General features: G+C 41.3%; 1 protein-coding gene across 10 annotated transcripts in view; it reads left to right on the top strand.

Annotated features, from left to right (window-relative positions):
• The window catches only part of LOC123511327 (dipeptidyl peptidase 8-like), a 610,443-nt gene that overhangs the window by 518,863 nt on the left and 73,388 nt on the right, over positions 1-18,192 (top strand). For 6 of the 10 annotated variants that reach the window (XR_006676754.1, XR_006676753.1, XM_045267115.1 and 3 more), the window contains one exon: positions 12,178-12,289. The exons of the other annotated variants lie outside the window; for them this stretch is intronic. Coding sequence is in view for 4 of the 6 variants with exons in the window: in XM_045267115.1 (XP_045123050.1) it covers positions 12,178-12,289 (112 nt within the window). In the remaining 2 variants the exon portion in view is untranslated. The remainder of the gene's footprint in view (positions 1-12,177; positions 12,290-18,192) is intronic. 10 annotated transcript variants of the gene reach the window in all.

Genomic DNA, 18,192 nt, shown 5'->3' with positions numbered 1-18,192 from the left:
AAGTTAGAAGGCTTTTATACACTTCTGTTCCTTGTTCCCAATGGTTGGAGACCTGTGTTTGACCTCTCGGCTCAGAACAAGTTTTTAGTGGTCAGCCCCTTCTGGATGGAGACAGTGGCGTCTGTTTTGGAGTCAATGAACATGGGGGATTGGATGGTATCTCTGGATCTGAGGGACCCATTTTTCCAAGTTCCAATCCACCCGTGTTCTCACAAGTACCTCCGGTTCATTTGGCGTTTGGTCTTTCCCAAGGTGATGGGTCAAGTGTCTTCATGGGCTCATTGACACGATATCTCCCTGCGTTGTTACCTGGATGATTGGTTGGTCATAGGGATGATTCTCCAGGCATGCATAGGCACCATCTGGACTGTTTTACTGCTGTGTGCTCAGTTGGATATTCAAATCAGTCTGCCCAAATCAGACCTGGTACCCAGCCAAAGGAAGCAGTACCTGGGTATGGTGCTGGATTCAGTGAGGGCTCTAGTTTTTCTGTCGCCAGAAAGGGTCAGCCGGTTTCTGTCAGTGGCGCAAAGTTTTCTAGAGACAGAGCTTCTACAGTGTCTCTATGGAGGTCACTCCTGAGTCATATGGCTTCTCTGGAGAGGCTGGTCCCAGGTGGCCGGTTACGCTCTCGGTCCCTGCTGTGGTGCCTGAAGAAACACTGGAAGGCAGCATCGGACCCACCCTGGTGGCAGGTTTCTCCTTCCCAGCTGTACTTTGTAACTTAGTTATTAACAAATGTTCAAATGTCTAGCAGACCTCTCCTGGTGGATGGATCCGGGTCCTCTGCTCATGGGAGCTCTCTTTGTGATCACGCCTCTAGAACAGTCTCTTTTTTCCGACATGTACCTTCACAGTTGGGGTGCTAATCTGTGGGACTCTTTCATCTTGGGGTGTGGTCTCCACAGGAGCAGAGGTTTCACATCAACCACCTGGAGATGATGTCTGTTTTCCGAGCTCTGCAGTCCTTAAAGTGAGAATTGTCGGGTACAGTGGTGTCTCTCATGTCAGACAATTCGACAGAGGTGGCCTGTTTGCGGAACTCCGAGTCTCAGTCAGGTCTGGCAGAGGACATTCTCTGGTGGTGCAAGGACAACTTGGTCTCTCTTCACCCCAGGTTCGTGCCAGAACGGTGCATTGCAGTGGCAGACGTCCTCAGTCATAAGTGTGTGGGGTCAGAGTGGACTCTACATCCAGTAGTGTGCAGGCAGGTCTTCCAGGTGTGGGATGCGCCACATGTGGATCTGTTTGCAACTGCCTTAAATCACAAGTTACCTCTGTATGTGTTTCCCCCATCAGACGTGGGAGCTTGGAAAGAGGATGCATTTGCCTTTCCATCGGAGGGCTTGGATCTATGTGCATTTCCTCCCTTCTCTCTGATTCATTGGGTGCTGGTTCGGATCAAAGGGTCCACTTGTGACTCTAACTGCCCCATGGTGGCATCAGGCAGACTGGTTTCCTCTGCTTCTGAGTCTCCTAGTAGACCTTCCTTGAGTGTTGCCTCCATGGGCCTCTCTGCTCTGCTCTCTGCTCTGCCAGCCTTATTGCCACCTCTTTCACAAATCTTCAGAGGCTCTTCACCTTCACGCATGGAGACTCTCCAGCGTCTCTTCCGAAAGAGAGGCTTTTAGTGGAAGGTTGCTTGATTTATGGCCTGTCTGGTCAGACAGTCCTCTGCCAGAGTCTATCAGGTAAAATGGTCTGTCTTCTGTTGTTTGTGTAAGTCAAAGGGTTGTCATCCTCTCTCAGCCTCTGTAATGGACTTTGCAGACTTTTTTTTTCTTTGGAACAAAGCATTTGTCCTTGCTGTCCAATAGGGGCTATCATTTAGCTTTGGCTCCCATTTTCCAGCAGGCTGGCTTGGATATTTCACAAGATTGAGATCTGTCAGCTCTGTTTCAAGGATTTGCCAAGTTGGCTCCTTCCCGTTCACCACGCATTCCTGCATGGGATTTGTCCTTAATTTTACGTTCATTAATGAAGTCCATTTATGAGACTCTTCGTTGCACTAGTCTTCTTTTCTTTTGGTTTTAGCGTCTGGTCGCCGAGGTAGCAAACTGCATAGGCCTTCAGCGGAAGTTCGTCACTCTAAGGGTTGGTCTTCCATGACTTTTTTTCTCTAGCCCATGAGTTTTTTTTTTTTTTTTTTATTATTTAAACTTAATGCACATAACATACATATATTACACATAAGTATATTTACAGTTGGAGCTGAGTTCGTGAGCTAAGAGCGTACACTGGCATGTGACGCTCATTTTAAAGCTGCTCCCGGGGACGGCATTGTGAGCGAGGGAGTCATAACACTGTCACTGTCAGCTGCGCACCTCCCTCATCACTAATCAGCACTGTCATGTCAGGCACACGCACATCCCACGTCACTGTGTTTCACTGTCACTGTCAGGCATACTATTTTCCTCCACTCCTGTAGGCACTGTCACTGTCAGGTGGATGGCAGGCTGGTGGACACTGCCATTTTATCACCTGTCACTGTCACTATCAGGCGGATGTGTCCGTAACCAGGCGTGGGCAGCACACTTCACCTGCTGGGTGGACATACTGGAGACGTCCACTGCTGAGGTGAAGGCGTTCCACAACACCGCGGTGTCGTGGGAGAATGCATGCTGACACCTCACTGAATGGCACCTCGGCACCTCGAGGAGGGTGTCGGACACTACCGCTCTCGTAGTACGTTCACTCCTCCTCCAGGGTATCCGTAGAGCCGTGAGGTGAGGTATTTGCTGCACCTGGGCTTTGTGCAGCACAGTAAGGGCCCCAACACGCCTTCGGTGCTCCAAGCTGTCCAGCACGTTGATAGGGGCTTCTTGGTGAGGGTCTGGATGCTGTCACTGCTGTCTCTGCTGCAACTGCTGCCCCTGATGCCACTGTCACTGTAGCTCAGCTTGGGGCTGCTGTCCCAGGCCGCCGGCATCGCGAAGGAGGCGCTCGGCTCGCCGCTGCACCTTGTCCAGCAGGGAGAGGTGGGACTGGGCACTGCACATCCAGCTGAGGGGGCTGTACTCCATGATGGGCCTCACCTGCGCTTTGTACAGCGTCATGAGGCCCTTGGCGTCAAGTAGGTGCCTCACTCGACGTAGGAGTGTCACCCTCAGGGATGCCTTGCGTGCCACGCTCTCCAGGTGGCGGTCGAAGCTGAGTTTGGAGTCTACCTCCACCCCCAGGATGTTGATGGAGTCCTTAATGGCAAGGGTGTCTTCTCCAAACTTCAGCTGGCCTTCAGCCTGACGTCCTCCCGTGAACGTGAGATGACCACGGCCTGGGTCTTTTCGGCAGCAAACTTGACTTGCCACTGTTTACCCCAGGCCATGATGTCACCAAGGTGGCGGTTGGTGACATCAATCACGTTCACTGCCTCCTCTCTACTGAAGCTGTGCGAGAGAGTGGCATCGTCCGCGTATGCCGACACAGGCGAGAGGCTCTGAAGGAGGTCGTTGAAGTATACGTTCCACAGGATGGGGCCAAGGATCGAGCCCTGTGGAACGGAGGCCTCCATTGGGTGTGTGGTTGACGTGCATCGCCCACCACTACTTTCAGACTCCGACCTTGTAGGTGCTGGAAAACAGCTCTAGCAGTTGTCCTGTGATGCCGAACTGTTCGAGCTTGGCCAGGAGTCCTTTGTGCCAAACTCTGTCAAAAGCCCCAGCAATGTCAAGGGCAATGACGAGGGTGGGGCGGCCGGCGTCGAGGGCGTCATGCCAGGCTTGTGTGAGGAGGAGGAGCATGTCGGAGGCGGAACGTCTCTTTCTAAATCCATGTTGCCGTGGAGAGATGAGGTGACGCTCCTCTAGGTGACAGGTCAGCTGCTCAGCTATTATCCTCTCCAGGATCTTGCTGACAGCTGACAGGAGAGAGATGGGGCGGTAGTTTGCTGGGTCACCTTTATCCTTTTTTGTGTACAGGAGTGACCCGAGCCTCCTTCCATGCAGCTGGCCAGGTGCTGGTTTGTAGGCACTGGCGGAAGATGTGTGTGAGGGGCTTTGTTAGCTCCTCCGCACAGTGCTTCAGCAGGAAGGGCGAGACGTCGTCAGGGCCGGGCGCCTTCCTGGTGTCGGTGCTGCGCAGAAGCTTTGTCACGGCGGCTTCGCTGAGCTGTAGGTGGTCAGGGTTACGTCACACAGGCGGGTTAGTTGTGGAGGCTGACAGTCAGGCTCCTCAGTCGTCATTCTCCCGCTGAAGTGTGCTGCCAGGAGTTCAGCCTTGTCTTGGTTAGCAACTGCCAGGTTGCCAGAGGCTGTTTTTAAGGGCAGGATCCTCTCCTGTGTGACTGTGTCCTGGCACTGCTTCACAAGGCACCACCATTGCTTGGGATCAGTTTGATTACTGGCAAGCTTTCTCCGTAGACTTAACTCTCACCTCTGCCTCGCCCATGTGGCAACTCTCGCCATGTTTTTGCAAGCAGCGCGGTGCTGGACCTTGTGGCGCCTGGAGGGACGACACTTCAGACGAGTCCAGGCCTTGTACTTGGCATCAGCAGCTTGCCAGCACCTGTAGCTGAACCACGGCTGGTCTCGTGGATCGACTCTATATGCCCTGTGAGGGACGTGCCTGGCTTGTGGTGATATGATAAGGGAGGTGAGGGTTGCCACGTTGTGGTTCATGTCATCTGTGACCATGGATTCCCAGTTGGTGGAGGCTAACTCTGCCCTGAGTTCCCACCAGTTAACCTTCTCCCATAGCCAGATGGTGTGCTGGGCTTCCTTCCTCACTTGCTGGGTTAAGACCAACTTCACAGAGGAAGTGAAGACTCAACTCCCAGGTGATGAATCTCAGTTTGACTTCACCATTCCTGCTTTTACAGAGTATGTTGGTGACTCAGAAGGGCACAGGCTTTTATGCCCATTCAGAGTCATCAGGGAGTACAGTACAGTAATTGCCTGCATATCCAGATCACCACTATCCTGAATTTGCTACTATCTAGAGCTGCCCCCAAGCGTATTCGAACTTACTGTGTGAGCGATCCCTCGATCCCGCTAAGTGGCAGCACTTAATCCCATGCCCTCCCACCCTTCCTTACCCACAACTCTAGTAATGGCAGCGCTATTTGGTGAGTTTGTAACGTTCTTCGTTACTCCAGCATGGCAGGAGTGTACATACGTCCCATCATCACTTAAGATGGCATCACACTAACACTTTTTCTGTCGTAGTCGACGATTTCCGTCGTTTTTAACTGTTCCGTCAACTCTTTTTGTCATCTTGAGTCAGACGAAATGCACCATTTTCCTCTAGCTTAAATATTTAGTCAAATTAAGATTTATGGCTTCTAATCAAGACTTTTATAATAAAATTTTCTTGTTAATTGGAATGATGCTCTAATCTCAAAATAATAGAATCTTGATAAGTAGATGTAAATATATATACAGGTAACTCTTGATTTATGCGTGTTTAATTTATGCGTTTTTGTTAATACGCGACCCAAAAAATATTATAATTAATTAAATTTGCGCGATCAGTTTGCTTATACGTGATTTGGCCCAACCACATTTTCAAACCGAGCGCCAGACGCAATTTCAAACTACGCGTCAGAGTGGACAGTGACGGTGAGTGCTTGTTATGGGTGAAGAGACTGGCATCCTGCATTTATTTTTTTACTTGTTTTTACTTTTAGGGGAGCATAAGGGTTTGGTTTAGTGAAAATATACACTTTTTGTGATTATTCGTTCATTTGGTCTATAACACCCTAAATTATCGTTCTGTGATGTTCATTTGCAAAGATCAAATGTCATTTCTCCCAGGAAGTCATTTTTTAATATCTCGCACTCTTGCATTATCGCTTGTATCATACATAGCTTATTTCAACATATAATATTTTATATGAATATTTTTCTCTCGATAAATTTCACCCTTTAGCATCCTACCCATCAGCAGGAGGGTGGAGGTAGCTAGCAGTGAGATCACAGACCTATTGTTTGGGTGGACATAGAGGAAGAAGGATGTCACATTTGTTGCTCTATAATTTTCTGAAGTATCGTCCTTACAGGCATAAATTAACTAGATTTAGATATAGAAAAATCAAGAAGATGTAGTAAAGCAACCAAGACAATGATAAATAAGCACAGCTGTCACTGATAGCTGTGATAATATGCATAATTCATATGCATATCATCGCTTCGTGCGTGAGGCAGCCCACCACACACTGTGGCTGCCTCACACATGCTGTTAGATGTCTTAAACATTCGTTTCGTGACTAGTTTACCATCACAACCAGCCTATTATCATTATACAATAAAAAATTAATGTTGACTACACTATTCCAAGAGATTATTTTGACACAGAGGTTAGAAGTTGAACCCAGACTGGTGATAATACCTTCACAGTGTGTCTCTGTCACCTCAACACACCAATCATAACTTAGAAGATGTCTAGACCACTCGTAATGTAGCAGATTGACGTGACACTGCTGATGGCGCCTCGCGATGCCCTGACTTAAGGAGTGAACAATATTTTCTAGAGAAGCGAAAATCCGATGCATTATCATTCTATCATGCTCTAGGAAGTCACCATTGTATACACAATCATGTGTAAAAATTTCATGTCAATGAGATTAATACAAATGTGAAAACAATTACCAAATTGAAAAAAATCTTTAGGAGCGGATATCTCAAACGTAGGTTTTTTACACCAAAAATTTTTCTTCAATCGATGTAAACTCTGATCCTCTTTTGTTTGGTATTATCTTAAAAAATAACTCAAATGCAATATTTTGTGGAGGCAGATTTTTTATAATGTCAATTGAAAATGAGATACAGACACAGACGATGACTTATTAGAAATGGATTTTTTTTTTCAAAGACAAAAAAAAATTAGAAAAACTGCGTCCTGAATAGTTGCGTATATGTACAAAGTTTCTATGGTATTTTTTTCACAGTAATTAACTGAAACATAAAGTCTGTGAAATTTAAATAACGAAAACAACGCACAGTAGTAGTAATTTCCAAATACCGTAATTGTGAATTTACCGGGTAAAGAACTACCGTATAACGAGGACTTACTGTATACATATACAGTCAAACCTCGCCGAACACGAGTCTCGCGTGTACACCGATAAAATATACCATATTTCGCCGAGCACGACTTTGACTCGAGATTGTCCGATTTTGTCCCCATTTGAATCTCCCGCTGGTCCTGTGTTACTGTCTTATATATGCATATATGTTCACAAAACAACATTTCTATTAGCTTTTTACAAGCCTTGCCCCCAAGAAAGGATTGTTTTATAATGCATAAAGTGAAATCTTAAATGGAATACCAAAAAATAAAGCAGAGATGAGATGAGCCACAGACGAAGCAGGAAACTCGCGGCCACTCGGCCGCTTCTTCTTCTTGTGACCCTTGTAGCTTGTGTGTTACTTTCATCATGATGATTATGTTTCCACTCTTCTATTGCCTGCTATAATGGATATCATATCTTAGTATTCATATACGCTCATGCCATGAGGATAACCTGGACTCTGTGGCACTGAGTGATAGTGAATTACTAATGAAATACTGCGGTATTCCATTAATAATTCACTATCACTCAGTGCCACGGAGTTGAGGTTATCCTCATGGCATGAGCGTATATGAATACTAAGATATGATATCCATTATAGTAGGCAATAGAGGAGTGAAAACAAATTTAATATCGTGGTGAAAGACAACATGCCAAGCTAAAAAGGTCACAAGAAGAAGAAGAAGCGGCCAAGTCACTGGAGTCTCCGCTGTCTGTGGCTGATCTCGTCATCTCTGCTTTATTTTTTGGTATTCCATGTAAGATTTCACTTTATGCATTACAAAACAATCCTTTCTTGGGGGCAAGGTTTGTAAAAAGCTAATAAAAATGTTGTTTTGTGAACATATATGCATATATAAGACAGTAACACCACCTCCAGAGGTGGTGTTCCCAGCAACCTCAGAGCAACCTCATTACCATCCCTCTAAGCATTCATGGAAGCCATTGTGCGATGGAGGTTGCTCTGAGGTTGTTAAAGAATCTTGGATCCAGCTCCAGGAGCGCTAGAAACAAGCGGGGAGCCAGACAATCACAGTGAAGCTGCCGCGTTCGGTCCCTCCCCCGGCAAATTCAAACCCAGTAAATTCACTAAAACGGATGTGGTTGTACGTTATGCGGACTTTTTGGTCTAACTTTATATAGTACATTAAACAGGAAATTTGTTAGACGAACATTCATTAAGCGGAGTATTACTGTGTATATATATATATATATATATATATATATATATATATATATATATATATATATATATATATATATATATATATATATACATATATACAGTAAAGTCCCGGGTTACGTCGGTCTCGAGTTACGTCAAACTCGTAGTTATGTCAGTCCACTATAAGGCAATTTAAGATTAAAAAAATTGAAAATTTATAAATCGTAAAGCGCGGGATTTATTGTTATTGTTGGTGGTTACCCCTCACACCGCCCGCCTCACGCTTGAATATAATAACACCCTGCCACAGTTCCACCACACCGTCGCCCCTGGCAAGAGTGTTATTCTACTTCTGCATTTACTGACAAGTTCTTAGTATCTTGCTCAATGGCACCAAAGAGAAAACTCCTTAGTGACAGCAGTGATGCTAAGAAAAGAAAAACCATTACGCTACAAGAAAAAGAGGACATAATTAAAGACATGAGAAGGGAGGCAGCAGCTGTGTGTGAGGGAGTGAAGAAGAAAATGGGAAGCCCGTTACCATGACAACGGGGAGGTTGACGACCTTGAGGGCTCGCACACCCATCACAACAATAACAACTCCGGAGCCTTCGCCTGGGCCACACGACACTCGCAGCTCACTTGCACCGTCTGCGCCTGTCTGCTGATCCCTATTGCCCTTTCCTATTGCATTTCCTGCCCCGCTGCCCACGCTTCTACTCCCACCGCACTGCACTACGCTCCCAGCTGTCTGCCCTGGGCGTCACAACATTCGACCTGCCCACCCTCCTGGCGGCCTCAGGGCCACCCCTCTCGGCAACCTGCAGTCCTTCGCGTTCGTGGCCCTAATCAACAACAAAAACAAACTTGTGTTTCATATTCCTATATAGTTGTAAATAATATAACAATATAACCTTTAACTTACCTGAATGACCATAAACAATGATTGGTTGAAAACTCGATAATATGCTTTGAAATGTACGGAAACTCGAGTTACGTACAAAATTGACTTACGTCATGTTTCAGGAACGTAACTCTGACGTAAACCGAGACCTTACTGTATATATATATATATATATATATATATATATATATATATATATATATATATATATATATATATATATATATATATATATATATATATATATATATATATATATATATATATATATATATATATATATATATATATATATATATATATATATATATATATATATATATATATATATATATATATATATATATATATATATATATATATATATATATATATATATATATATATATATATGGATATATATATTTTACTTGTCTTATAAGTTCATAACCACGAGAGAATGGAGGGAAAAAATAGGGGGTGGAGGGGAGCATGGAAAAAATCTTTAAAAGTTACTCCTGAAGACTTTTCTGTAAAACTGCTCACTACCAACAGACAGCAGCAATGCCGCTGTCCTCCAAACTTTAACCCATATAACAACTTCCTTCTTGTATATTCCTTGGTGCTACATCACCACTCTATATGTCACACACTATATAAAATTATTGTTTCACAATAACAATATTCTTTAACAACATTAATACACAAATGCTAATCAAAATCAAAAGGTTTTCAGAAATTGTTGATGAGATACTGAGACAGTCTCAGTACACTATTCAATCTTAAAGTGTGTTATACAATCATTTGCTTTATGATTACATTTTCAAGAACAGCCCAGTCATATATCAGGGAGGACTGTATAAGTAAAGGACAAACCTAGGCTCTTCAATACAGAAGAGGGGTACAGTTGAATGTCATTAAAGAAGAGGAAGTAGTTGCCTGGAAGATTTTCTTGAGGTCAGGGCCTTATCTGACTTCCCCTCCTTGCCCCTTGCCAATTAACCCCAACATGGCTTTACGAAAGAAAAGTCATGCTTTACAAATTTGTTGAGTTTTTATAGTAAAGTTTATGAGGCAGCAGATAAAGGTGATAATTGCGACATCCTAAACTTAGATTTCAGTAAAGCCTTTGACAAGGTACCACACCAGAGGCTCTTGAGTAAGGTTAAGGCACACAGGATAGAGAGTGAAATATTACGCTGGATTAAAGCACGGTTAGACGATAGGCAACAGAGGGTAGTAATAAATGGATCTAATTCCAAGTGGGATCATGTAATTAATAGGGTGCCACAGAGTTCAGTTTTAAGCCCATAGTTATTTCTAATATATATTAATGACTTATTGGAATTAGTAGTGATATTAGTAAATTTGCAGATGACACAAAGATAGGTAGATTGATTAGGTCAGATTCGAATGCCATCACCGTATAGTTAGACAGTATGAACAAATGAACAAACAAATAGCAAATTCAGTTAAATATTTACAAGTGCTGAGTACTTAGCATAGGTAGAGATAATCCACACAATAGGTACATGATAAATAACCAGGCACTAGGAGGTTCAAAATACGAAAAAGATTTAGGAGTCATAGTAAGATCCAATTTTGGTCAAAGGAAGCAATGCAGAGCCTAGAAATAAGGCAAACAGGGTACTATGATTAATTCTTAGGAGTGTTAAAAGCATAAGTCCCGAAGTAATACTAAAATTTTACTTGGCGCTGGTCAGACCACATCTTGCCTATGTGATACAATTCTGATTCTTTCATGGAAGGATATAGGTCTCACGGAGTCAATGCAAAGGAGGATGTCTAAAAAGATACAGGGGATGAGGGATATTCCTTATGAAGAGAGACTGAAGAGACTCAATTTCCATTCCTTAGAGAGGTGTAGGTTAAGAGAGGACCTGATAGAAATATTTAAGTGGTATAGGAGTTATAACAAAGGGGACATAAGTGAAATTCTAAGGATCAGTAGTGGGGACAGAAGCAGAAGTATTGGATTTAAGCTTGAGAAACTCAGGTTTAGGAGAGAAATGGGAAGAAACTGGTTTTCAAACAGAATGGTTGATGAGTAGAACAGACTCAGTGGTCATGTTGTTAGTGTTGAGTCAATAGGGAGCTTTCAAAGATTAGATAAATTTATGGATGGGGATGATAGATGGAATTAGGTAGCTTTGTTCTTACAGGGACTACCACATGTAGGCCTAACAGCCTCTTGCAGGTTTCCTCTCTTCTTATGTTCTTATGAGATGATAGGTTGGGGGAATTGAGTTTTGAGTCATTGAGCAATACTAAGTTTGTTCCACCACTGCCAGAAATATCTGACAAAAAAATCTGAAGTAAGCCATTCTGGGGCATCCCTGCATGATCTGTTTACATCCTGAGGGACTGGATGTCTGTGAAAAGATTTGGAAAAGTGCAGGATTGTATCATCAGGGTAGGAGTGGATAGGATATTTTTTTGTTTTTTTTATTTAAAGATCATTTATGAGTAATAAGAAGAGAAGGAGTGACAAGGCAGATCCTTGAGGAATGCCACTTAATAGATTTAGGAGAATACTGACACCTGCAGTTAAAATCTTACCTATTAAAATAACCCCAAAATCAGTATAATTTGATTGAGGCTACCCAATGCCACATTTTACTCTCATACTCATACTGGTATTTAATTTCTCCTTGAGACTGATAGTACCAGTACTGTACTATTAAAAAAGGAACTGAGCTTTTTGAAAATTTTGTTTATATAAACTCTCAGAGTCAATGCTGTATAATTCATACAAGCTTTGTATAGACACACTGCTGTCATATTTTTTTTCAGATGTGTAACTTGAGAATCATTATCTTTATTCTCTGTGGCCATAACTGGAGCTATAATTCAGCAGGTTTTATAATAGAGAAAATCAAATTGGATTGTCTTCACCATGTATAGAAGTGATGGCAGCTTTTTATGCAGCAAATACAGTAGCACCATCAAGCATTAGCGGTGACAGGTTAATATGATAACCTCGGGTATTTGAAATTATGTAAACTAAAATGACTGCCAGATTATTGATAGTTAACCTGTATTACATTCAGAGGACTAGTTGTAAATGTTGAGGTGTCTAACAAATTGAATAATTACTTACAGGGAGAACCGTCTTCTCATTGTGCAGGGAATGATAGATGAAAATGTGCATTTTTCCCACACCAATCAACTGATTCAAGCCCTCATCAAAGCTGGGAAGCCTTACCAGCTGCAGGTATGATTTTTTTGGGTAATGTAGTTGTTTTTCTAGATATTTAAGTTTACAATTAACTTTTGATTTTTCACTTACATCTAGGAAATTATATTGATCCTTTTAAGTTTAAGTCATAGAAGCATACATCACATTCACAGATGGTATAAAGACATCACAATTTCTGTTCACTATTATCTGTAGATACAAAATTTATGATCTTACATATAATACAAAGGTTTGAAAATATACGTAGCTCTGATTTACCATTTAACACTCTCCTTAGTAAGATGTTTATAGGATTTATACAATATCAATAGCTGTTTAGGTGTTTTTATTAAAAAAATATAATAGTTACAGATCTGCAAGGATTGATCAGTAATTTGTAAGACCATTGTGTGCAATAGATTATTTCCAGTTATGTATCCATAGTATGAGTAAACAGTAGCATTTGTGTGACTACATATCAGTTGGCATAGAATTTTTATCACTGGAATGTGTGTTTTTAATTATCATTACCAGTATAGTAATAATAATAATGATGATGATAATAATAATAATAATAATAATGTTCAGACATTCAGACAAGTTTGAGGAGGTGAAAAGAAACACCAGCAAAACTAGTCGGGAATAAACTCACCCCCCTACACCTTGTTTCTCTTCTTAACTCTTAAACATACGGCGAGATTCGCTGTATGTCGCTATCTGACAACTCTGCAGCTCTAGTAGTCAAAGTAGATTATATGTTTCCTTCGTCAACGTTCGCCTGTGATTCGTGTACTTAAATTTGAATTCTCTTTCACCCCCCTTCACGTTCCTTTTTTGTGGATGCATGAGCTTACCATTGTGCCCTGTTACTACCTATTATGGGACCTAGGAAACTAATTAATAATGCCCAAATCTCAGTTATTTATGCCTTTGTGAGGGAGAATAAGTCAAATCAAGAAATATCTGCGAATACTGGCATACCTTTCAGAACTGTTCAATATTGGACCAAAATTTATTGTGAGGGAGGAAGAGGTGCTTCGCCACCACCTTACAAACCTGAAGGGCGTAAGCGCAGTGTGAGCTAGATAACTCTAAACATTATTCGAAGACAGCTTGAGGCCAACCCTCGCATACACAGCAAGGAACTTAAGGCCAGAAACCCTCTTTGCTGGCTAGAGTGAGTGAAAGACTATGGAGCTATGTGAAAGACGACATGTGATAACGGAGTTGCTGCAGTTTCAAAACCTTGCTTCACACATGGTCACCTTAACAGTAGGCTTGCATTTTGTGTCTCAGCACAAAGATTGGGACTTAGGTAAGTGGCGTAGGGTACTTGGGGTCAGATGAGGCAAGCTTTCAGGTTACAGACAACCACAGAAACCGTGTATACCATAGACCCGGTAGTAACCATTACAATCCACGCTACACAACACACATTAAAACCAAGATTCTTTGATGGTGTGGAGTTGGTTTTCTTACTATGGTCTTGGAAAATTAGTGTTTTTGCCTAAGAATGTTTGTATGAACCAAAATAACTACTTTGAGCTAATTCTAGATGAATTAGATGAGTGTATGGAAAAGTGCAATGCTGATATCGTCATGCAAAATGATGCACCGTGCCATACGGCAAAGTTAATTATTGACTGGTTTGATTTCTGCATTGTCAGCTCTTTAAAACCTTGGCCCGCAAATTCGACAGACCTTAACCCTATAGAAAATCTCTGGGCGTACATAAAACTGAAGCTAAAGGAGAGAGATACCTCCTCACTCCCATGCCTCCAAGCCACTATTCAGGACATATGGGACAATATTGAAGCTAAGTATCTCCACCACCTGGGTGATTCACTTCCCAAGAGACTCGAAGGGTAAGAAGGCACGAGGGCACCCTATCAATTACTAGTTTAAGTGAATACCCTCATTGAAACATATTTTCTGTGTCATTAATCTCCTTCACAGGATGTCACAGGTATCACGTCTTCTGCTCTGACGAGCAGTGTACTATTGCAAAAAAGGATTTTTTCATATTTGAAAATTTGGGAGTACAGATCCTTCAAAAGATGCAGGTGGTGTATGGAATTATGATACAAGTGAAGTGATTCAAGAGCCAAGGGCAATTCAAGAGGAGTGGAATGGCACAGTACTATGTTTATAGGTTAGAATATCCTACATTAATATAAATCCTGTGAATATAAAAAAATGTTCAAAGAATTGTCAATGTGCAATTTGGAATAGCTCATACAATTTTTACATCTGATTTAAACATGTGTTGCACTGCTGAAACTTATAATATTAATATTGTTATGTGACAGCTCACAGTGTGTTGAGAATGTGCAAGGTTTTCAGGAAAATACTCATCAACACATTAGTTTTCAACCCCTGGCAACAAATTTTGTTCCCTGCAACTTTTCTTTCCTTCAAAATTAAATTCAAGAAGGATTGCCATTTGGCCACCTTGAAAAAGATTCAGCATAAGTTAGAGTTGAAATTTAGGAGGACCAACCAAGTTGAAAATAAAAAAAAAAAAGGAAAAATGTAAAAAGAAATGTTAAGAATAATAATTATTTGGCATCCATAGGCTGAAAATTCATCTTTCAACATCCATAGGCTTAGTACTTCACAATGTATGCACACTGATTCGCCATCCACATTTAAAATTCTGTCTAAATATCCATTTAGATTACCCTTGCTTACACTCAGCTGCTCAGTGAAGGTCAATGTAGGTCGGAAATAATTGTAGAAAAATATTAATTGAAAAAAAAAAAATTATGAGGTACAGTTTTCTTTATGGTGGGATATTAAAGTTTTCTCTTATAACATGTTGTGGCAGTAATCAAAGCAGTCCTTAGTTTCCCACTTTATTATAACAGGGGGTAGGTGGGCAAACACAGGAACCAGGCTTGGAGTAATGGTGGCGGCAACATGAATGGCGACAGGGCTAGGTAGGCGGTTGGTGGTGTGTGTGGCAGTCAGAGCTGCAGCCGAAACGGTGGTTCTTTTTGCTCTGCTGCCTATCAACCTCTGCTTCCATTCCTCACCTCTGCTCAGCTCATATGAAACATTAAAACCTTCACTCGCACATTGTTCCCCAAATACCATTACAATGATTTAAAAATATAGCTTAACACACATACAACTTATGAACAAATTCAGACACACATGTAGAGGAAGAGCCTCAGTAATTACTGCATGTTGTGCATGCTTAGAGAGAGGGAAAGAATAAATGATGCACTCTCACCAACTTTCATACTCACTTAGTGTTCAGTCACTCCCTGCTTTTTGTTCTATTTCATCATGATGGGTTAGAGAAAAGCTTACCTTACCCAAAAAAGCAAAGTACTGGCTAAAGCATTCTAGACTTTAATTAAGAACAAAGAGGGTGAGAGTATAGTCACACAGCACATCAGCCTAAGTGATTGAGTAGATACGAGGCAACACTTCTCAGTGAACCATGTTTTTTCAATACTCTCTACATACAGGCAGTCTACTTTTCTGCAATTGAGGCAGTATCTGGCAGCTCCCAAAACACATCATGAAGGAAGAAAGACCCCCAGAGCTGATGGGATATTTATATATCAAATTTATTTTGATCATATATTATTATTTGAAATTCAGTAAATATTGATTATATACATTGATAAATGTGAGTGGTGAAGGCTGACGAGCTTGATCAGAGATGTTTTATTTTTATCTTTGCCTTTCAATTTATTGGACAAGATCGGAAAAGAGAGAGGAGTTTCGTTTTCCTTTGTTGCCTCTTAGAACTCATCATACATAATTTCATTATGATGAAAGTGCTTGAATAATTCAGTCATGTTTATGTGTGTGTGATGAGAGAGAGTGCAAGCATAGTGACCCAGTGGTATTGTTCAAGCCAGTCTCACAGTATTTGTCAGTTACATATTTATTTGATATGCAGTAATTTTACTCTCCTATATTTTTGTGTGCTAAGAAATACAAAATTGCAATAAGTACCAAAAGGAGGCTTAGACTTATATAACTGAAATAATTTTCTAGTATTTTAGAAGCGCATGAATTTTATATGGAAATGGGGACAGATAACTCATCGAGCTTCTTGTCAGTTAAGGTTTAAAGCCCTGTATCTCAAAACTAACATATTGCAGTATTGATATATACAGTAAGTCCTTATACAGTATTTTGTTATCCGGTAAATTCACAGTTATGGTGTTTGGTAATTACTACCCTCGATTCTATTTATGGTAAAAAAATTTCACAGATACGGTATCCACCCGTGTTTTGTTTACAACATACCTTAGCGCCACCACGCCACCAGTCTCTTCCCACATTTCCCACTGAACACAAGTGAAATCCTTCTGGCATGTTTTTTGTTGATATTATTATCATGACGCACAGTGATGCACCCATAATGGCCCCAAAACATTCTGCAGACATGGCTGGAGCTGAAAAGGTAAAGCAAAAGAGGAATAGTCTGACATTGGAGGTAAAATTAGATATTTTGAAGAGGAAAGAGCAGGAAGAAGGTAAATCTACCATAAGTAGAAACTTGGACCTAGCCCAGCCGACAGTCTGGACGGTGTTAAAGAATCGTGAGGCTATAAAAAAAGTTAGGGAGAATGTAATGGATCTGCAGAGCAGAGCCTCGTCTGCCCACTCAGTGGAAAATGAGTAAGACCTGAAATCCCTACTGTCCCGTGGCCATGATAGAATACGTGGCAAGTGAAAGGTAAATAAAAACATTTTCTGTTTATTTCTTTTGTGCAGTACTTTACATTATTTTATACGACTATTTTCATGTATTTTCATGTCTGTAGGGGTGACTTTTGATGTGCTGAAACACATCCCCTATTATTACATGTTGTAATGGGTTCGGTATATGGTAATTTCGATTTGCGGTAAGGTCTGCAGGAATGCATATGTACCATATAATTAGGACTTACTGTATTTCTCTGCCATGTATTATCCAATTTTGATGGTTCTGGTGTCCTTAGAAAGATAATTAAAATACCTAAACATTTTTTGCTGCAGAATTTTGTTGGAATGTTTAGTTTTTTTGTAGCTTAAGATAAATATTCAACAACAAAACCAGAAATGAAAATTCCATTACATAATTTTCCAAGAAAATCATCAAAGTATCCTGTGTCAAGTTTTCAAGAATATCTGATAATTTTTTTTGAAAAAATACAGTGGCATTCCAGTATACACTGTCATGTCCAAACTGGTTTTCATCCTCTTCTGATGTCCAGAATTTGCATCTGCTTGTGTCTGCGAACCCAGCTGGGATCCAGGCTATCAGTGGCACCACACCATTGTGTTTCCCCACAAAAACCTCACTCCCACCTAAGCTTTATACAGTGGAACCCAGCTATTTGTACACAATCTTTTCTAGGAAGCTGTTCGAATTGCATTTTGTATGAATGGTGAATAATTTTTCACATAAGAAATAATGTAAATTGGATTAATCTATTACGTATTTAACCCGTAACTGATGGTGATAGTTCACGTAAGTGTGCACCATCCTGTTTTGAGGTGGTTGATGGTGATAGCTGGCTAGGATGTTCAATTTACCATATTTGATGGTTCAAAAGTCTCAGGAAATGACTCTGCGTCCTATGATGCCGAAGTTTGGTATTGAAACAGTGGTTGGTGGCTATAGAGGCTTAAAAATTAAATCCCAGACTTCTTTGCGAATGTAAATAAATTGATGATGATAGGTACTACACCACTCTTTCTTTCAAGGTAACAATATATAATAGGTCATACTTGCTGATAAGCACCAAGCACCATACATTGTATGAACCAAAACAATCGTGGTTGGTGTCAGTGATCTTGATCTTGAAACAAGTGGAACCATGCATGCTTTAGGGTCCACGGGGTCTCCAAGCGCACGGGTTCGAATCCTGTCCATGGTCCGAGTGTTGGTTGGGCTTCCTCACTCGGGGCAACAGTTTCCTAGTGGGTGG

The sequence above is a fragment of the Portunus trituberculatus genome, chromosome 31 (genome assembly GCF_017591435.1).
Source record: "Portunus trituberculatus isolate SZX2019 chromosome 31, ASM1759143v1, whole genome shotgun sequence".
Taxonomy (NCBI): domain Eukaryota; kingdom Metazoa; phylum Arthropoda; class Malacostraca; order Decapoda; family Portunidae; genus Portunus; species Portunus trituberculatus.
The sequence above is the reverse complement of the archived record's forward strand: the minus strand, read 5'-3'. Positions and strand labels throughout refer to the sequence as shown.